At 43.1% G+C, this 22192-nt stretch overlaps 2 protein-coding genes across 5 annotated transcripts in view; one reads left to right on the top strand and one right to left on the bottom strand.

Moving 5' to 3' along the window:
- Nucleotides 1-3317, bottom strand: part of ERICH1 (glutamate rich 1) — a 97399-nt gene extending 94082 nt beyond the window's left edge. For all 4 annotated transcript variants that reach the window (XR_008465475.1, XR_008465474.1, XM_054195566.1 and 1 more), the window contains exon 1: nt 3235-3317. Coding sequence is in view for 2 of the 4 variants with exons in the window: in XM_054195566.1 (XP_054051541.1) it covers nt 3235-3256 (22 nt within the window). In the remaining 2 variants the exon portion in view is untranslated. The remainder of the gene's footprint in view (nt 1-3234) is intronic.
- A 298-nt stretch (nt 3318-3615) lies between these two features.
- DLGAP2 (DLG associated protein 2) overlaps nt 3616-22192 on the top strand; it is a 467238-nt gene continuing 448661 nt past the window's right edge. The window contains exon 1 of the mRNA XM_054195364.1: nt 3616-3736. Within this exon, the coding sequence (XP_054051339.1) occupies nt 3719-3736 (18 nt within the window). The 5' untranslated portion in view covers nt 3616-3718. The remainder of the gene's footprint in view (nt 3737-22192) is intronic.

Raw genomic sequence — 22192 nt, 5'->3', positions numbered from 1 at the left:
CGTGACACAGATGATAAGACACTATATAACCAACACAATGAGAACATCAGGATTTTGTTCCAGCTGTTCATAAGATCCCTGTCTGCCTCACAGTGAAACCTTGTAAGATGTCCACTCCTACTACAGCCCTGGGAAAACAGATCATCTTCATTATTTCAATTTGTACATGCTATCCATTTTTCTAAACATCTCTCACAATACTTAACAATACATTTCTCATGCTACACCGTTATCTTGATCTTACCTGGCACAATCAAACAGACATCACTCACAACATCTAAAGATATCTCAACCACCCTTACTAAAGAAGCTCAACTTTGCTGAATATTATTATTATTAGTAAATAATGATCATCATAATAATCATAATTTTGTCTACTCAAAGTTAGGCCAACTGCAAACCATAGCTGTAAGAAGACCTTCCCCCTTCCCCACCCTGTCCCTTCTGAGGCAGATTTTGAGGGAAAGAAGAAGAAGAAGAAAAAAGAAAAAAAAAAAAAAAAAAAAAGGCTGTGCACTTATAACATTACTGGTCACCAAGACCAGTCCCCTGCTGGCACAGGTGTAAACTTTACACATTTCAGTAAGCTCAAACCTTACTTTAACCTAAAGAACTCTTATCTGGATGCAAAGCTTGAAGTGAACAAAGTACACCACACACATTAAATTATAAAAATAAATTAAAAAATCATATAAAAAAATAAAACCAGGATCTGTAAGAGGCAAAGTTGTTCTTAAACAATTAGAAAGAACGAAAAAACACTGGTGTATTTTTATGCAAGAATTAGGCTGTTTAATATCCGATATAGTCATTGAAAAAAACCCAAACTAAGGAACTACAATTTAATTTCAATCCCTACTACAAGTAAGGGCTTCCGGCCCCAAGCCCAAGTTATTTGAGTCATCACAAGGAGATGAAAATAGCGCTCCTCAATACAATACTCTCACTGTTTAAAACCTTTTGTTACTGTGTTACTGATGACTATCAACTGGCCACATTTGATTTTCAGTTTGATGTCTCAAATATGTAGTCTCCTGTAGTACCACAAGATCATCCTTTGTGCAGCACAGTAACTTTTGTATCGCTTCTTGTTAGCGGTTAAGGTCAGTAATGTACACTATCCCTACACCAGTATCTTAACTCTACCCTTTAGCAGATGGAACGCCACTCTATAACCCTTTACGATAGTGTTAGCTTGAGGCTGCACAAACTTACACGAATGATGCCTACAGCTCTAAAGATGTAACTGATGATGTTTAACACCTATGAATTATGAATCCAGCTGTCCCAGAGAGGACAGTCATCCTTGTCAGTAATACACATAATGACAACTACTAGTACCTCTAGCCCTGTTACGAATCCTTGGTACATGAGCAACTCAAGAAGACCCACAAAACTTTGCAATTTCTCAGTTATACCTGCCCAACCCTTTCCTGGCAAAGTGAAGTGCATTTCACTTACCTGCACTGCTGACTTACTGTCTTTCAGCTATTTAGATTCTCTTCATTGACAATTAGGCTCATGACCTACAAGCTGTTGACCATCACATTTATTCTGCATTATGGCCCAGTTCAAGAAAAAAATAAAAAGCTTCAGTGTTCACTTGTAATGCAGACAAAAAGTCTATCTTCAGCATCTTCAACTGACTCCTATACGTAGGAGCAAAAGCAACCTTAAAGAGAAGCATCTAAATCTTCTTTTTCAGCTCTTTTCTGAGACACCTGTCTCTTTAAATATATATAGTATATAGTTTTATAGTTTATAGTTTTTTAGTACATAGTTTTATACAATAGAAAGTCAATAGTTTCCATATACGCTATTGGCTGCAGAGGCTGATCAGATGAGGTTGCAAACTCTTTCAATTTTGTTATTTCATCCTGGGTGACCATGTGGCATCCCATCATCCTTTTATTGTATTTTCTTCTCAATCTTAAGTCATCACTCCTTAGAGTGGCTGAAGAAAACTAAGTGATTTCTAACTTTACACAGTAAAGACAGTCACCCAGCATGATCATTTTAGCTTTCTCTTCCACCATACAGAAGCAAATGTTTCTTTATTTGACCTTTGGTTTTAAAACAATTTGAGTGCCTTGGAATTTGTTTCACCCACTCTCAGCTCTAGGGTCACACGTTTATTTACAAGTGAATGAACTCACTCTTCCCACCTCCAACTTTCTCCCAGAAGACATCAATTTGCAGTTCTCTGTCTTTCCTCAAAGAAAGTCACACTAGAAACAAACCAGTTACTCCACCAGCCTTCTCCATTTCTCACAATGAAGCTGCATTTAAAACACAGAGACTACTACTCTGTTTTTATTCTTCCTTCAAAACTACCACTAGTTGCAGTCAGCCAGCAAACAGCTTAAACACTAACCCTCGCTGTTCAGTCTCACTCTCACGGTGTTATCCTTGCAGGAAGGATTCGAGTTTCAGGATGCTGGAACTGTTTGAAAACTCAAGCATCAGCCACAAAGTCAACACAGTAGGCAAGCATTTAGCTCTCATAGCTCAGCCTTACTCACCCACCCTTAAGAGCAAGATACCACTTAAAAGAACACCTGTATTTTTATGATTGCTTTCTTCCTGCACAAGGCCGTGTCTTATAAAACATAAAGGGAAACCAAATGGACTGAAGTTATGCTCAGGAGAAGGGGTTTTTTCTTTGCAAGCACAGTACCACGGGTATTTCAGAACTGTGCTAACCCACTTTAAACGGGCCAAGCTGTGTGGTCACAAACAACGAGTGCACGTGCATATGTACACGGAGTGCTCATGTGAAAATACTTTACGATTAAATAAGTAGTTTTATTCACACACACAGACAGAGACAGGAATACACCGCAGGAGCTCTCCCTGGCGCGTCCCAGCCAAGGGGACACAGGACCGGAGCTCCCAGAGGGGCTCGAACCGCGAGGCCGCGACCCGGCTCCGGCCCGTCCCTCAGCGTCCCTCCCGCGGGCAGCTACCCCCGCTGCCGGGCTCCCCACCCACCCCCGGCTCCCCGCCGCCCTCACCGGCGGGGAGGGACACACGATCCCGGCGGCTCGGCCGTGAGGAACGGCGGCATCGCGGTGCGCCCTGTCGGAAACACGCCTCAGCTGAAGGCGGCCGCGCACGGGGCCGTTAACGGCCGCCTCCCCCCCGCGGCTCCCTCAGTCCCCGGCCCCAGGGAGCGGGCGCGGCAGCAGAGACGCCCCCACTCGCTATCCCCTCACCGGCGCGGCCTCGCCTTACCTTCCCTCCTGCTCAGGGCCATGGCCCCGGGCGCACAGGCGGCCCCGCGCAAACGGCAGCTCTGCGCTCGCCCTCCTTCCTGCTCGCCGCCGCGACTGTCCGTCACCGGAGTGGAGGCGCGCCATTGGCGGAGGCGGCGGCGGGGGCGTGCCCGTCGCCCCGCCCGCCGCGGTGCCCCCCACCTCCAGCAGGGGGCGCGCGGCTGCGCACGAGCCGGTGGGCGCCGCCGCCGCCGCCGCCGCCGCCGCCGCCGCCGCCGCCGCCGCGCGCGCGGGAGCGAGGGCGGGGGTGCGCGCGGGGAGGGGGGGCCGGGCGGCGGCGGCGGGACCCGGCGGGGTGAGCGGCGGCGGCCGGGGGGGGGGGGGGCGGGGGCGATGCTGGGCGCCATCCGCTGCTCCCGCTGCCGCTGCCGGCCGGGCGTCTCCTGCACCTGACCGGCAGCCCCGCGCGCAGCCCGCGCCCGCCGCGTCAATAATGCACTAGAATGTCAGCGCTGAAAAAGGTAACGGCGGGAAGGGGACGGGAGGGGGGACGCCGTCGGGGCGGCGGGCGCGCCGCACGGCGGGATGCCCCAGCCCGGGCAGCGAAAGGAACCGGGTTGCCGGTGCGTGTGGGGACCGCCGCCGTCGGGGACGGGCGCGCTGAGCCGCGCCGTCGGTGGTCGTGTCGTCCCCCCGCCCGTCACCCGCGTGTCCTGGCGCCGCGGCGGGGGTCTCGCCGTGGCAGGGGTCTCCCCTCGGCACAGCCCGGGCAGGACGGTGTCGCGGCGGGGGTGCCCCTGTGCCGGCGCGGGGCGGCGGCGGGATGGCACGGGGCGCGGGGAGAAGCGGCGAGGGGGTACGGGGGGGCACGGACGGACCCTCTGTGCGGCCGGTCTGGCCGGAGGGAGCGGCGGGGCGGGGGATGCTGCGCGGGGAGCCGCAGTACGGGCGGCGGTTTAAATTTCAGGAGCGCGTGATTGTGGGGGCCAGGGGAGCCGGGGCTGCACCGGCGGCCGCACCGGCGGCTGCACCGCTTCCCCCGTGGTCGTTCCCGGCCGCCGTGCGGAGGGGGGCGCGGGTACGTCGGGGGGGGCCCGACCCCGCAGACCGGTATCCGAGGAGGGGCGGGCGGCGGGCGCGTCCCGCCCCGGCTCCGTGCAGCTGCCCCGCCGCGGGCGCGCAGCGCTCGGCGCGGTCGGAAAAGTCCACGGGTGCGCAGGCGGAGCGCGGAGGCAGTGCATCTGCCGCGCTGCCCACCCCGGTCGCCGGGGCGATCACGGGTGGCTGTCCCCGCGGGGAGGGCGTTTGCCGCCGGCTTGGCCGAGCCCCGCCGCGGTCCTTGGAAACGCGGTCTGCCCGAGAAATAAAATAATTAACCGGTATCACACTAAAAACGGCGGCGCGCCCCGGCCCGTCTCGCCTCCCCGAAACTCGCCTCCCGCAGTGGAGCCGGCGAACCGCCCGGCGGTCGCCACCTCGGGGCGGCTGCGAGGGGACGGCCCGGCCCGGTGCGGCCGGTCCCGGGGAGGGGAGCGGGGCGGGGGGGAGCCCTCCAGCCGGCGGGGCTTTCTCCTCAGGCCCCGCTTGCTGTCGCCTCCATAACTTAATTCTTTACGCTGCCGGTGCCCCAGTTCTAGCAGCGGGGCCGGTGCCGCGCAGTGCCGCGTTCAGCGGTAAATGCACCGATAAAGCGCTTCAGCCCCAACTTCCCTGGAACTTCCGAGGGTTTCTCAGTCTGCAGCCACGAACCTTTTGTCGTTCGTTTCCGATTGAGCTCCGTGACGGCGTTACACCGGCTTGCTGTGCCTTGGGAGCGGGTGATATTTGAATCTCTTCCAAATTGAGGCACTTAGAACGGAGGTGAAGTGCTCCAGTCACTCGGGGTGGTGTGAGCCCAAGTATCAGGCTGCGAAACTGAAGTGCCCTTCTCAGGGCTGGCATGGTTTCTGTGTATTTCTGTGTGCTGCGGAGCAGCATCACAAGCAGGGCGCTAGCAAAATTTGAAATACCGAATCCCCCAAGCCATTTAGGTTAGTAGATGGCTGCAAGGGGACATCCTGCTAGGAGGAAGGGTCACCCGAGTGTGACCGAGTGCAAATCCAAGTGCGGATGGCTGAGAAATCTCCTGTGGGGTCTGAGTAGCTGGATGTTTTGTAGTGCAGCTTGGGGTATGTCACGGGAGCCTATTAGTTGTACTGGACTTGTTTTAAAAAGCGAATCTGGTCCAGAGCAGGGGATAATGCTATTTTATAATGCGAATGTATTTGAGGTATCAGCCTTTCACATCTGTGATTAGTTTCATTTCCGGCTTTGTGTTTTATCTGGAGAACAGGTAAAATAGGAAGAGTAGAAGTTTTATTTTTCTATGCTTTCTGCGCGACAGCAATTATACTTTCAAGTCATTTCCAGATGGTTTGCACAAAGCACTTTCTTTCAGAACTGCAAGTTTTAATTTTACTGTGTGTAGCTATTTTTACAGCGCTAACTAGATTTCATCATTTATATTTGAAAGGTTTTCCCCCCCCATCATTTTGCATGCTTTTCAAGATGTCTGGTACGTGGTTAAAATGGACTCAGATGATTTTAATGGTTTTATGAATTACAATGTTATGCATTGGAGATTTAATTCTGAGTGTTGTAGTCAGACCCTGTGTGATCTGACATAATATTCCTAAGTTAAAGAATGCATTTATTATGCCATTGTTCAGTTACACACAGAGTAAAAACCAAGACTGTCAAATAAATTCGTTGATTCTATTTTAGATTATTTTTAGCCTTTCATTTTAGTACTATAAAGTGATATTTGCATTTAGTTACACATAAGTTTAGTTTGCGCTAGAAGAGTATAGGGCATACCTCTTTCTTAACTTTTTAGAATTTCTAGTCCCTCTGAAATGAGTTTAAATTTCCGGTACAAGTTGAAATTACACTTGGAGTGAAGTCAGAAATGCTTTAAGCAAGCATTTAACAACCAGCAAACACAGACGGCTTTTGACAGAGGTGTTGAGGAGAACGTGTTTTGTCTATGTAACGCGTAAAACCGCACAGTCGAATCCAAGGTTCACTGAATCGGTGGTAATATTCCTAATGACTTAATGGGATTGGGATCTCACATTTGTGCAGGGCGAAGTCCCACTGGTATTCATGGTGGTATCGTTGGCTATGCCAAGCTGTTAAAAGAGAAAGTTACCAAATCAAGAGAAAAATGTCAAGGTCCGTTATGGCTAACTCAAAATTATATTCTAATAAATTCCAATATATGAAGCAAGTTACTTTCATATTAGTTGGTAGATGTGATAGGAGAAATGTGTCCCTGAATAGGACATTCATACCTGATCCTGAGGAAAGCTTGGGTATTCCGTTTTCGCTGTAGCATCCTGCCCAGGGGGGAACCAACCGCAGGCTCTCTTGCACATTGCCGGTCCTGGGCAAGCTACAGCTTCATGCTTACAACAGTTTTTTTCTGGTGGTGGATGTTCTAATAGGAAATATTCATGGATGCAGCCTGGATGACTAAATTTCAGCTTGGTTGAGAGATTTGTCTTGGTAAATTATGGACATTGGAGTAACTATTGGGAAAGTTTTTGTGTGCCTTAACAAAGGTGGTAAAATGTTATTTTACACCTGCCTTTGGCAGGAACTTTTTTTTCCTGTTTGCAATTACAGGTAGTCAGAGCAATTTCCTTCTACAGCTATGATAATTCTCTGAGTAGTTTTGGTAATAAAAAGAACATTGAAATAAACCCTTGTTTTTTCTGAGGTATACCATCAGGGGGCCTTTTCAAACTGCATCAGTCAAACAAAAACAGCTGCTTCAGTTCTACTCCATGAACAAGACAAGTCTTATTTGCTGCTTCAGTTCACCACTACAGTGAATTTGTTTATCTAACCGTGCATGGTGAACCAGAGGACCACTAATGCAGAGAGATAGTGTTAGCTCATCAATTATGATTGTATTTAAGAGAGACTTTTTCAGTTCTTTGAAATGTATTATATGGGCCAAAATATCCTACCTGAACCTAAAATATTCTGTTAGCTAAATGGGTAGTTTTGTTTGAATAACTACTGAAAAAAAATTATGTGTAGTTCAGTTTGCCTTGTGAAAATTCATAGTCATCCACGAACCATATGGCTTTCTTACCTCTAGTAGAGGAATATCTCTCTGCATGGCAGATACAGTATGTCAACAGCTATGATCCAACATAAGCAGAAGTGGGCATGGATGAATCAGAATCTCTTTTGAAGTCGACCTGTTGGAGACCACAACTTCTGATATTTCAGTCCATATAGATCTCCATTATAGAATTATATTTCCCAAAGCGGATTATGGTTCATCACAGCTACTTTCTGTTGTAGGAGCCAAAATGATTCATTAAAGTAAAATAAGTACTCTTCCCATGGTATTTATTTAGGAAATGTCAAGTAGCAGTTTATCCATTTAGTACACGCTCAGTTGTGATGAGAGGATGGAAATCACTGCAGTTAGATTTCTCAATCAGTGTTTCTACGCATGCATATATATTTGGTCTCACTTTGCTTTTATCTGTTTCTTACTGTACGTTCTTAAATACTTCTTTTGTGCATGAAGTTTCCTTATCTTCCATGCATTTTCATTACATATTTGTCACATTTCTCTGTCCTTGCCAGTTCTGAAAATGAACAACAAATAGCTTCCAGTATGGCATTGGCCTTTAGCCCTCTGATTTTTTTTTGTCATTTTATAACCATATATTCTTATGACCTAAAAAGACTTTCTTTTCACTTTTGGTTAGCAGAGATGCATGAGGTATGCCATAGATGAAGGCTCTTATCTCAGAAGGGGAATTAGTGTCTATTGTCTTCAGTAGATGCTGCTACCACCATGTGTAGATAAAGCAGATAAATTGACAGTAATGAAACATGTCAAAACTATGGTCTAATGCATACATAAATCCAACAAGACAAAGATCAGTAATTTAGAGATTCAGCCTGTACCTATGCACAAATAACAGAAAGAGAAGTACAGACCAGAGCTTTCTATCTATCTATCTATAGCTCCCCATCTCGGGTCTGTCATAGCTGCTCCTTCTCCACCCAAAATCCTTCCATCACTCTCAATTTTCTATCTTCCATCTTAAATACTCTCTTTAAAAAGTGAATTTGTTACGACATAGGAAAGAAAAGCATCTTCGGGTTGTCGGATTGACCTGAGCCCAGTTTGAACACAAAACGTTGTTGCGAGCCAAAGTTTGCTCTACCAAGTGTAAAGGTTAAGTCTTGATAATGAAGTTGAAAACAGTTACAAAAGCGTAAAACTAAGAAAGACAAATATTGAGAGATATTTGGCACCAGTTTCTTGTGTAGTGGCCATTTAAGGTGTCTGATACGTATTTCATCTTGGAAGCTGAGAGGCTGCTGGAGCGGTGTTCAGCCCTGGAGCGCTGCCTTTCAGAGGGAATAACTCCCGCGGTGCCCTGGAGAGGCAGCAGGTCAGTGCCGAGAATAACAATTCAAAGCATTTTTTTTGTACCACGTCCTTATTATCTTTCTTCTTTAATTTAGGTGATACTGTATTTTCAGTAATCCCTAAGGTGTGGGGGAGAATGCAAACTGATTGTTTAAGCTTGTCTGGAATCTAATTGCCCTTAGCATGCCAGGGTTTTTTAATATGTTGATTTCCTACGTGAGATTTATTTTTGTGCATTGGAGGTCCACTGAATTAGTTTCCTGCGATTCGTTACTTCTTGACTATACGACTTGCATTGTAAAACTTTTTAATGCCTTAATAATATTATGCAAATCAACTATCATAAAATACCAGCAAAGTCCCCAGCAGTTCTCCTGGTTTCACAACTGGAGAGGCTGGTGACTTTTCATAAAAACCATATACGGTACTAATAGGTACCGTATAATACCGATTGCAGGTATTAATACCATAAGTAGTATTACCGTAGATACCGATGCAGGTAATCAACTCAGCCTTTAAGGAGACTTTTTGCAAACAGTTTCACTCTTGCATGGTTCTTTTTAGAGCTCGTGCAGCTGCAGGGGTACAGAAGTATGTTATTGTATTATTGTGTGTTTTACTGGCAGTGAGGAGTAGAACTTCCCAGCTTTCACGCCTGCCTTCTAGTTTCACAAGTAGCCTATAAAAATAACACTGAACAAATAGCTTCAGTTGCCACAAGTGGGAGGTTATTTTTGACCCTCTTTTTTTTCCCCCTGAATGGCAGACAGTAGAGAGAGAATCTCAAGTAGTTACTACTCCTTTTATTTCTTATAGAGTAATGTAAAAATTCGAGGGGAAGGAAGAAACCCCAGAGGATCATCCGCTTCCACATTCTTATTGATTTATGGCTTAATAAGTCATTGGCATATAAAGCTACAAAGCATAAACACTCTTACTCTGTCAAATTTGCCCAAGTAAGATAAAAGACAACACTCATGCTTCATTCATACGGAGTGAAATTCTTTCCAAAGAGCATCAGTATGAGGCCACCTTTATCCTGTGCAACAGTGTATTTCACTTACATGAACAAATACATTCTTTAGTTTGAGAGATTGATAACAATTATCTTCCCTGGTGAGGAGAAAGGAGGGCAAAGCTTGCTTTTCTTCCTTTGATTTACTTCCCTTGATCTTGCAGCCTTTCACATCCTGCGTGGTTGAAGCTACGAGAAGAATCTGGGCCTTTTTTAATGCCAGAAAAAGAAATGAAAAAGTAAAATCAAGTTTCTTGAAAAGACTATGTCGGAATTCTTAATCATACCCTTAATCAGGCTTCCTCATGATAACACAATGTAGAGGAAATAATGTGTAGACTTAATAATGATGCTTTGTTTTTGTTTTTGTTTTTTTTTTCAAACTGGGGCATGAAGACATCACATAGCAAGAATATGTTGCATTTGAGTAAGAAGTATTAATATCCTCTGACTGGGAAGACTTTGGGCTCCCGTTGGTAAGGGTGGCACAAGGTTCACCTTCCCTCTGAAGGGGAATTTGAGCCCCTCTGATGTTCCCTGCTCTTTCTGGCTGTAGGACACAAAACTGATCTTTTCTTTGATGGCGACTTGTGGCTTTGTTATCCAGGATCTGGCCTGTTTTTTGGCTATTTTGGGGTTATCTTCGCCATAATGTTTTACTTAAAGGCAAGACATTTTTAAAATGTGATTGTTAAATGTTCCTGTTAGACGTTGTATACACTAATTTGATTTTTATTTCAGTCTGAGATTTTGATCTCACTTATTTGAGGGGCTGTTTAAAAATGGTGTCATTTAGGAATAGCTACTATAGTTTGTATCCATACCGCAAATGTCCAAAATTAGTTTTCAGAGCTAGATAAATTACTGGTTTTGAGAGAAAAACTCTGATACTGAAGAGATTAATTTTAAAATAACTAATGTAAGTGGTGTTTTCTTAGTAGCTTAACAGAAATTCAAATTTACTCTTTTCCTTTTTCTGGAATTCAAACGGATAAACAGGACTGCTGGTTTTTTTCCCATAAATTTCAGTAGGCTGAGAAATCAAAATGTTACACATAGATTAGGCATGGCTCCTTCACAACACACAGTTTATTTAAACTGCGGTATATCAGGATTTGTAGATCAGAGTGTTTTTGTCACAAGTATCTGCAGTTTATAGCCTTATATGCAGAAAAGGCAGCAGTACAAAATGCGGCATTGCTTTTGCTGCCTGTCTTGAAGTGCGTTGGGTTCTGAAGTACACTGGATTCTGTAGCATCTCCCATCTCCATGCACGCCAGCTTTTATTCATTATGCGAGAGGTGAGCATAGCAAGTGAGGTGTTTCAAAAGACATTGTTTTGATGAAGTTGAGGAGGGATGCAATTAGTTACGATATCCTATACTTCTATAATAATATGGATGGTAAGTAATTTAATAACAGTTTTCTTAAATGGTAATTTAGAATTTACTACTCCAAAATCTTAACGTATTTGACACTTCTAAAAGAGAAGGCTTGTCTCTACGTTATTTTTCAGCCTCATTCCTCCTTTTGTAAAGTGATGCATTTTTATATTCCACTGACCTTTCTTAGGTAAACTTGAACTATCTACACTTCAAGATTTCATCTGCAATGAGATTTAGAAAGTTATATATTACTTTATGAATTCAAAGGCATATACACCAACCTTTGAAAATAATGAAACAGATGACCGAAACATTATAATAGATCTAAATAGTTAAATTCAATAGTTTGAAGGCCTGCTGTCTTTCTTTTCAAATTAAGAAGTGATAGATTAATTTTGGATTCTTCCCAGGGTTTTTCATACATACATTTGACATACATTTCATTCTTAATTATTGTATTTCAAAATAGCATTTTCGTTTCATGGTGCTTTTGGAGATTGTACATTCCTTAGTAAATGTCTCATTTGATACATTAATATTTTTAACATGTACTTATGATTTAGAGCAGGGTGGAAGTCACTCTCAAATACTCCTTGTCATGGATAAATTATGAAACACACTTCCTTTGCTAACCAGTGTCAGGTCTCTGATCAATTCCCTGTGATTCTCTATTTCTTTTTACTTTCCAAAATTGTCATGAATTGCTGTCCTAAAAATGGTGAAGAAAGAGCAAAACACAAAGCTGAGAAGTGTGGTGTATGCCAGGCTGTAGAATGCCGCTTTGATCAATAAAACAGAAAAGTTTCTCCTCTATAACTGTATCCCATTCAAACTGCCGTCTCTTTCAGGAGCTTTCCTGACATCTGCTTGTGGGTAGCCTTCTATTTAGTTCCATACCCAAGTAAAATGTAATACATTTTATTTTTCTTTTCAGTTTTTTTTAGAAAGGTAACAACCAACCTTTTTCAAACTTCCTTTAGCAGAATATTTGCTGTGTGTTTATGAATTTCTTGAAATTACACTCCTGTTATTTTAAAAAACTTTGTGGTATGCTTCCTAGTTTGATGGAATTTAATTTTAAATGTTCTGACAAATGTCCATCTGTTACTCCGCAGCATGTACATGGACACTGCAACTTAGCAAACTAAATATGATGCCCAGGAACTGAGAGAATGTGTGAAGCCTTACGTTCTGATTACAGTGTTGAAATGAAAGATAACATTTTGCTTCACTGCTTGAAAGATCAGTGCTCTAAGTACAGCTTGTCGTGTTAACATTTGTGTTTTCCTCCGCTTCTCAACGTTGCAGTGTATCAGCTGAAGGGTGAGCAGATGCAAGAGGAAGCCCAGATTAATGTTGGAAAAAAGGGAAAGTATTATGGAGGGGTTTTAGGGAAGCATCGTGATGCTGCTGGGCATCAGAAGAAAAGGAGACAAATGATCAAGGATATAGATGAAAGTATCTGAATATAATAGTGAAGAGATCCTAATAGGGCAGTACAGGGGATGACTATTTTGGTTGTCTTGTTCTGGTTTACACGTAAAAGGCAGGAACAAGCTGCTTAACATCTCTTTTCTGAGATGTCGTACACGTTTCACAAACCGCGTCATGAAAGATTGTCAGACCTAAATATTTTCATGTGTACAAGGTAAAGCTGCACAGGCTGTAGAAACAGTCATCAGCATCGTATAACGCATCTTGATGCGTAAAAATGTACGGTAGGGGCTCAGCTGATATGAGGTAGCTGCCAGGCTGCATTTGTGGTGTTCTTTACTTGGAAAACAGATTACCCATAAAATATGGTAAAAAAAACCTTATCAATCCCCCTCCCCGCGGAAGTCTTTTTCTGCAAGAAAACATTATACCACTCCTAATTTCAGTTGCATAATTCCACATAATGATGAATAAAATTTGCCTCTCTTTTTCAGCATCTTTTATGGGGCTGGTCCAAGTTACCCTGAAGAAATATCTTATTTGTTATTATCACAACTTGCGATGTAAGCTGCATTTCTCTTGATCAATGGAATAATTTTTTTCCTGTGTTTCTGATTTTGGAGCACAAGGAACAAAGTATTCTTGGCAGCCAGGCTGTTCCCGTGTGAATTCTCTTCTGAAAGACATCAGTGTGATCATTAGTCTTCATTTTTTTTCAGAGCAAAACATAAAAACGTCTTCTCCAGCCTTGTCCTCCCTTTGTAAATAAGTCCAGCTCTTGTAATCACTACCACTGGCGAAATCTCATCTGAAAGATTTGCAAGAGGTACCAAAATAAACAACAATGTATGTGTATTCAAGATGTCCTGGTTATGAAAGAATGGTGGATAAACTGAACTATTACTCAATAAAAACTTCTTGATGCATTCCCTTTAAAACTGTATCGATGAAAATTTACTTTACATCCAGTGCTACTATTTTTTGGCTATAGCTACTAATACTGTGTGGTTTGATCTAGAGGATTTTGTGGTATTCTTCTTAATTGATTGTTTTTTCACTTATTTTTTTAACACAGATCTGTGACAACCCATATACCATAAACCTGTTAGAAAAATGAACTGTATACATAAGCAACAAATTGTGTTTTATACCCAAGCATTTAATACCTTCCACAAAGGAGAGTGGAGAAAGAGTTAAGATTGCAAACCTAACAGTAACTTTTCAACATCTTTAGTATCCTTAGATTTCATGGAAATTTTAAGAGTAATTTAAATATTCCCACAGGAAAAAAAGAAAAAAGATAAAAGAAGTGACTAAAGTATTATAAAATAAAATAAAACAAAGTGGAAAGTCAGAAGATAATATAGAATTAACAATATGAGCAATAGCAAATTAGTATTCGTGTAGTCGTGATGAAGATTAAACTAGTAATAATTTCACTTTTTTCTATATGGAGGCAGTTAATTGTTCCTAAGTATATGGAAAAACTCACGAACTGAAAGATTAAAACAGAATAGAACTGATTCCTGTAAAGACTGAAATATGATATAATGTCATTTAGTGGTTATGTATAGAATTGTTTTCTTCTTCATGCGTGACTTAAAATTTTTATTCAGACATCAGTGAAAAGAATTTCCTGGAATGTTGCCTGTTGTCACCAGGAAACGACATCTTTCTGAATTTCCTTGATAATGACATTTGCATTGTTTTTTTCCCACAGCAGACTGCTTGGAAATTTCAGTTGGTGCTGAAGTGATATATTTGTGAATTCACTTAAAAATACCCTCCACGTGTGTTTATGCCTAAACCTGGGCCTTCACTTAGTTTCTTGATGCAGTAAAAGGGGCTGACTCAAATCTCTGTTTCCATTTGTGGTTTGGTCCCTATGAAAGTGGCAGGCTTTCCCGTGGACACCGACAGGCTGTCCGCTTTACCTGTGCTTGATTCTGTGTCATGTGAGTGAGTCAGGGGGCTGAAGGAGAAAGCAGCATCCTCATTTCTGACAGGAGGACACATTTTGATAGCACTGGCTTGCACTAGTGACTAAATGCAACTGGACTCCTGTTAGGACCTAGCATCATTGATCTCATCACTGCTTATCATAGAATGGTTTGGGTTGGAAGCGACTGTAAAGATCATCTGGTTCCAACCCTCCTGCCATGGGCAGGGACACCTCCCACTAGACCAGGCTGCTCAAAGCCCCATCCAGCCTGGCCTTGAACACTTCCAGGGATGGGGCATCCACAACTTCTCTGGGCAACCTGTTCCGGTGCCTCACCACCCTCACAGTAAAGAATTTCTTCCTAATATATAATCTAAATTGCCCCTCTTTTAGTTTGAAACTGTTACCCCTTGTCGTATCACTACACTCCCTCCTAAAGGGTCCCTCTCCATCTTTCCTGTAGGCTCCAATTGTAAATATCTAAAGGGTGGGTGTCGAGAGGATGGGGCCAGACTCTTCTCAGTGGTGCCCAGTGAAAAGAGAAGGGGCAACGGGCAAACTGTAACACAGGAAATTCCATATGAATGTTAGTAAAAACTTCTTTACTTTGAGGGTGGCAGAGCACTGGAATGGGCTGCCCAGAGAGGTGGTGGAATCTCCTTCTCTGGAGATAGTCAAAGCCCGCCTGGATGTGTTCCTGTCCAGCCTGCTGTAGGTGAACCTGCTTTGGCAGGGGGTTGGACTAGATGATCTCCGAAGGTCCCTTCCAACCTCTACCATTCTGTGATGCTGTGGTCACTTGAGGTGCCTTAGCATCTCCAAGGTGCCCAGGCAGACCTGTCTGGTACAACAAAGCCTGGCTGTAGTCCAGGTCAGGGACACCCAGCAGCTCTCACGGAGCTCCAGCTGCCTAGGCTGGTCTTCCCTTGCCACTCCTGAAGAGCTCAGGGCCACATTAGGGACTCTAGGTAGTCACCCTTCTGCCCTTCAGCCATTGCTCCAGAAGGGTCCCATGTAACCCATGTGCCATATCTGCCAACTTGATATGTATCTGCTAGCCTCAGGTATCTTGAGGTTTCCCAGATAACACCAGGCATCCATTTGCAAGCAACCAGATCTCACCCTAGGTGTGTGTTGCCATCACACCAGGGGAGGCTGTTTAAAGAGGCTGTACCTGACTGCAAGCATTGACTTTGACGGAAACAACTTCACAGGGAAAACAAATTTAAAAAGAATGAATCCTAGAGATTTAAATGCATCTGGTTTGTTATTTGATATAATAAATGAGCCCACATAAAAGTGCTTTCCAGATATGCTTGGAGAACATTGTGCTGCCTGTGTGCAAATTTGAGCTGTCAGTTGCTCAGGCTTCAGCCTATTTGTATTTAGTTTTCACAAATTAGCCTACTTCCCAGTGAAATCCAGCCATCTCAAATATTTGAGATGTTTGAATTCAGCTGTTTGAGTTACAGGTGAACAAGGAAGGTTTTGCCGCTGAACTCGGACCTGTTTTTTAGGTGCTGGCTGGTGAAGGCCTCCCTAAGCACACCCATTGCTGTGAGCAGGGCTTTTGGTTTTAGCATCATATTTGGGCTCTGTCATACTTCAGTTCTCTTCATTGTGGCCTTACCCAGAAGGAGGGACTTGAATATATTAACTCTTTGAGTGAAATGTGCTTAAAAACAAATAAATCACCTAATTTGGACAGACCAAGTATGGGCATTTTCAAGTCATGAAAAGTGAAGTCTGCCTACAAGAGAAGCTGTATTTTTCAGTTCCCTGTGTTGTATATGAGCAAATAGTCTATATTCCTGTTTTTATTGTAATGAAAAACTGGAAAACTGTTTTTTCATTCTGTTCTTTGTCTTGTCAGAAAATTAGCCAAATACTAAAAACACTGGTCTGGGGTATTGGTTTACTGGTGCCTGGAAAGAGCATCGCCAGGTTATCATCCCCAGACTTTGCAGTCCTCTTTGTTTGATAGCCTCCCCTTCCATAAGGGACCATGGAAGGTGTGCCAGGTGCCCGAGATCAAGGCTTCACCACATGGGGTGCCACCGCAGCGCTCGCCCTGTCTCTGCACCGTTGATGAACGTGCCACCTTTGGGGCTTGTGGCCGACTGGAAATTGTCTGCAAGCAGGCAATTCCATTTTTCTGTGGTGTCAGCGAGCTGCCCGTCTCTCTGAACTTGCTGCGAGCTGCCGAAGTCACCAGCACAATGGGAATTACCGGAGTATTTTGGGCCGTTCCTTTGCTGGCATCAGAGAGACCTGAAGGAGGTGCCTGCATGGGGACACCTGAACATTGCTGCCTTCTCAGTCCAAAATGATGTCTTCAGGCCATACTAAGGCTGAACAGCATATCTTGTTTCACTACCAAACCACATCTGCAAGCTCTAAGTTTGGCAAGTTCCCTGACACTCGGACACTGACCTCCCTTCAGTTAGCAACGTTTTGGAAGACCATAGTCAGCACTCCTCTCTGCTCATCTCCAGTAAGGACCGAGAAGGGGGACAGATTTAGTGTTGATCCTGCTGAACAGGGCTGCGTGTGCTTTTCCATCATTTTAGAAATTTCCTCTGAAAGAGCTGACAATGCGTGATCTATTTTAAACACTGCTTCAGAAGATGAAATTATTTTTGGTGTAAATGAAATCAATAAGCAGTATTAAATATAAGATAAGGTTCAAGTGAGCAAAAAACCCCTCCAGTGACCCTCAGTATTTATCGTGTGTGTCAGGGCTGGTATGACAACCTTTATTAGCTAATTAATATCCCCTTTCTGCAAAGGAGACAGTTTACTAAAACCAATGAAACCTCTCTCGAACTCCTTCAAAGACAGGTGCAGGTGTGCTGTCTCCTCCTTTATTCCAGGCTTCCCTTTCTCTGCTGGGGTCCCTGTTCCTCAAGGTCCTGGACCTTGTTCTCCCTGCCTTCCTCGAGTGCGTCAGGAAATCTTCCCCAGCCTGGTCTGCGCAGCCCGCTGCGAAGTCAGGAGCTGGTAAAACCCTGATGTGTGCGTCCCTCACCTGGGCTGTTAGAAACTCCTCCCTCCTGGTACTGCGTGGCTGAGCTCCGTGGGCGCTGGGCTGTGTAAAGCGATGCTCCTGCCTTGCCTTACGGAGATCACCTTTCCTCTGCCCCTACTCCCGCAGTCAAAGGTCTCAGAGCGGATTGGATTTTCCCAAGAGAAAAACATTTTTAAGTTCTTTATAAAAATTAATACAGCTCTCGTTTTTTTCTTCCCCCTAATGCTCTCTCTTTGCTGTCTCCTTGCCTCACCATTATAATTCTGATGTTGTTTGTTCTTTCGTTTGCTGCATTGAATATTTTCTGAAATAAATAAGAATGTTGCTCACATCTGTGGATAATGCGGGTCCCATATGCATGGTACTAGGAAGTGTTGCCTAGCAAATTCTGTGAATCTTGATGAAATATGTTAGTTCCTTTTCATAACTTACATCTGTTATTTCTCACAGTATCTGGTATCTTTTACGTGCTGATTTAAAGGAAAGAGAAGTTGTGGTCAAGTGGACTCACAGACTCAGTTCGTTCTTTGAGACTTTTGTTGCTGGGCATGAGATTTCTCTGATTAAATGTGCATGTTGTAGCTGCCTCCTCCTGGGCAGAAACCAGTGGTTACTGGTACTTGTTGATCGCCTGGGTGGTAAGTGGAGTGAGCTGGGCAGCCCTAAGGGGTGATGCAGCCTCTCCCTAAAGCAGGTTAGCCGCAGCACACCGGAGAAGTGCCAGCTGTCTCGTCACCGGAGCTTGGATGACTGGCTCAGAGGCTCAGATTTCTTTTACAAAAGATGGATATATATTGGTATGGTGAATTCCATCTAAGAAATTTACAGGTAGTCTCTTTTTTAATACAGTCCAGTAGAATTTTAGCCATACAGTTAAACAAATCCTGAAGGAATGAATCTTTTAGTTGTGGTTTCTCACCATGGCTTGAGATGCTTTTAAAGTCAGCATCTATGCACAAAGACATCAGAAATAACTGACTTTTCGTCAGTGTAAGGCTGCATTTGAGCCCACTGTTCTCAGGCATTGAATTCTACAGGAAGCTGAAAATTGTGTCATAGCACTGCATTAACTTCGAATTGTGTGTCCTGCCTCATGCACACCCTTTTTTCATAGCAGAGAAGGTCTGATTTAGAGTAGTTCTACACAGGAACAAGGTTGGGGTTCATGGCTTTTTTTTTCTTTTTCTTTTTTCTTTTTTGTTAAATCAGTAAATACATCTTTGCCTGATCTCCTGAGATGCTTAGAGATTCTATTCCTTGCTGAGCAACAGGAGGTTAAGATGTAGAAAAAGGCTGGTTTGGAGCTTATTTGGAACATGCCAATAATAGCAGTTGTTGGTAACGATTCTATTCCTTATGAGTACATGACACGCTCCTTTTCTCTTGTGATAAAAGCTTTAAATATTAGTAGCCAGGAAGTACCAGCATTCTAATTGCTCCCTGTAGTTAAGTACATAAAAATATCAGAGGCGTAAAATACTTTGGCATTAAAAAAAGTAGATGGGTAAAGAAAGAAGGTACAGTTAAAAATTGAGGGATATAAGGCAGAGGCAAAAGTGTTTACTTGGAATAGCTGATGCTGCCTTTGCTTCAAGCTTCAAGTATCGATGAGGGAAGTTTTGCAGTCATGTAAAAAACGTATTTGTGTTCCCTCACCAGCTACGTTTGAACTAGGGAGCTTTGATCGCAAAGTTGGTCCTTTTAACATGAAGATTTTTAATTTCTAGGTAGTTGTGGTGCTCCATCCACGTTGGTCTTGGAACATACACGTCCTGCATTTAGTTGCCTGATCTGCTGTCTGTTTCAGAAGTGGCAACACAGTACTGTGCTGCCTGTAACTTATCCCAGGGTTAAAGTAACAAAACAAATAAAAAGTAACAGAAGAATCTCATTCTTTTAAAATAAGAACAATTCTTACGCATTTTAATTCCAGCTGAACTTAGTTTTACATTTTTGTGAATTAAATTTACTCCTGACCATTAGAATGTTAAAGAGAAAATTGCTATTGAAACTGCATGTTTAGTTAAAAAAGTTATGCTTCCATAATCCTGCTAACGTAAAAGTGATAAATTGCCAGTACACATTATGCACATCATTATACACATACCCATTATCTTTTTCAGTAGCAGATATATCTGACAATTTTTAAAAGGTTTTTAAAAATTACTTTTTTTTCTTTTTAATTAAATGAAGCCCTTATTGTTGGGATTTAAAAGCATGTAAAGTTCTGTTTTACCAATCTGCACGTACAACTATTTTTAGAAGCGATGCAAAGTTACTTTCAAACTGAGTCCATGTTAGAAGGTTTCAACTGAAATGCCTGGACTGTTTCAGAGTAAGACTTAAATTATTTTATATGTAAAAGTAAAAAAAATATGCAAAACATTCCATATTTGGATACTTGTAATACCTAAAAAAGCCCTAATAGATGTTGACGTAGCTCCTACTGAGTCGAGTTCAGCATCCTCAATAGGAACATGTCCACGTGTAAATATAGAGCCTTCTCTGTTGTCCTGTAAGCATGAAATCAAATCATTTTTGTGGTTCCATATTCAACAGGCATTAGAATAGATCCCTAAATATTTGTATTATTAGAATGCCAGCATTTTTTGTTCCTCCAGAGAGCCTGTATGCTTTGTGTTAAAGCTGCCTGGGCAGGTTGCATTTTTTTTTGTGTCCAGCTGATTTCTAAATATTCTGTTGCTTTTGATTATTGGATATTTAGTTTAGCATAGTTCTTCAGGGCACTGAGGAAAAAGAAAATAATGGTGTAATACAGATAGGACTATTGTCCCTCCAGTCGTCATCAACACTGTCATTATCACTTGTATTCTAATATTGTAGAATCGTAGAATGGTTTGGGTGGGAAGGGACCTTTGAAGATCATGGAGTCCAACCCCCCTGCCATGCGCAGGGACATCTTTCACTAGATCAGGTTGCTCAAAGCCCCGTCCAGCCTGACTTTGAACGCTTCCAGAGACAGGGCATCGACAACTTTTAAGTAAAACATTTAATTCTTTTTTTATTCATAAAATAGTAGAAATAAGTAGATTTATAGATTAACTATGCATACATATAGTACATATCTATAAAGTAGGTGTAAGAATAGATAAATAATACCTTGCAGGGAAGATGATCGTAAACTTTTTTCTTCTGCACAACTGTGGCCTGTATGCCTTGTCACCATTCTGGCGGTAAATTCTTTGGTTAAAAATGTTTCGCTGCACTTTTGTATAAAGTTTGTGTGCAAGGCATGTTGGTGTTTGCTACTAAGCTATTAAATGTCACGGTTGTGTGCACCGCTTCTTGCTTCCGCCAGACTCCATTTCACTTCTCTGTGAGCATAAACAGTTACTTTTGAAGATTACATTCTTTATGACCTTTGCTCTAATCAGGTCTACAATCTAGCTACAAATTCTTGGGGTACCACTTATGTCAGAATCCAAAGGTAGTTGTCTGCCTGTATATGAGGGGATCCAGCTGCATCAACTCAGACATCCAGTGACTTTTCAGAAGGCCTAAGTTATTCCACCTGGCTCTCAGCTACCAGACTAAAGGACTCCAGTCTTTCTTAGGTCCTGTGTAATGTCTCCCAGCCTCAGCAGAGCTCTTGAGTAAATAGGCGGCCCCAGATGTCATTAGACACCTGTATTTATGCACTGACTCGATCCCTACGTGCCCAAGATTCCACTATAGTGCATGGAGATCTGGTCAGTACAGTGAAGGCAACAGAGAAGTTCAGCTGATCAGCCACTGTGTGTGCAGTAAACTTAAGCATCCTATGGTATTTCAGGTTATCTGAGACATCTGCATGGGCTACAACATACGTTGTAGGACCTACAGAGGGTGCTCGTTCTTTAGGAATGGCAGTTGGAGGTTAGGCATGGTATCTGAGAGCACCTGCAGTGACATTAGGCACTGGTATGTGAGCACCTGAATTGAGCCCCCAGTCACAGGCCCCGTTGGCTGTACTAGAGGCATAGGCACTTTGGTAACTGTAGGCACCTGAATTTGGGCATTGTAGATCTATGAGCTGAATTCTACCTCATTGAGGACTTGGATATTAATTTAACATAATTTTCCTCTTTGGGTATTTGCCTGTGGTAACTCAAAACTTCATTGTCATGTATAAACAAGAAACTACTAGTCCATCAACTGAAGAGTCCCGTTCCCATAAACTAGCTCTCTCTGCTGTTTGGCTTGTAAATCTTATTCAATATTTTCACTTGAAATCCAAATACCCCATTTTGTACATCTTCTGTGCCTGATTAAGTCTTTGAACAAGCATCACTAATTTTAATGAAGCAACCTCCGAGTACCTAGGACTATGATTGGCAAGTCATGTCTACAAGCTCTTTATTGAATCCGTTTTTGATCTTCTACTACTAAAACATCACTTCAGTTTTATGAAGTTCAAATGTTTGAAGTGTGGGAATCGGATGTTTATGGCAACCTTCCCACCAGAGTACAGGTAGGCAGCATGAACAGAAGTCAGGGCCAAAGTCAAACTACGTAACAACCACAGTCACAGTACTTTACAATTCTGGATCATCGAAGGATTTCAAGTATGAATTAGCATCACAACAGAGTGAAGTGTGTATTGTTAGCTTATGCCCATGTCTGTGAGAATGAGTGCTGAATAAAAAAGAAGCTATAGACTCTCCCTGAGACCTTGGGGAAATCATACTATTAACTTCTACTGTAGCTGGATAGTGGTCCTTCTTCCC

Source organism: Rissa tridactyla, chromosome 3 (assembly GCF_028500815.1).
Source record: "Rissa tridactyla isolate bRisTri1 chromosome 3, bRisTri1.patW.cur.20221130, whole genome shotgun sequence".
NCBI lineage: Eukaryota > Metazoa > Chordata > Aves > Charadriiformes > Laridae > Rissa > Rissa tridactyla.
Note: the sequence above shows the minus strand (reverse complement) of the source record. Positions and strands in the feature narration are given on the sequence as shown.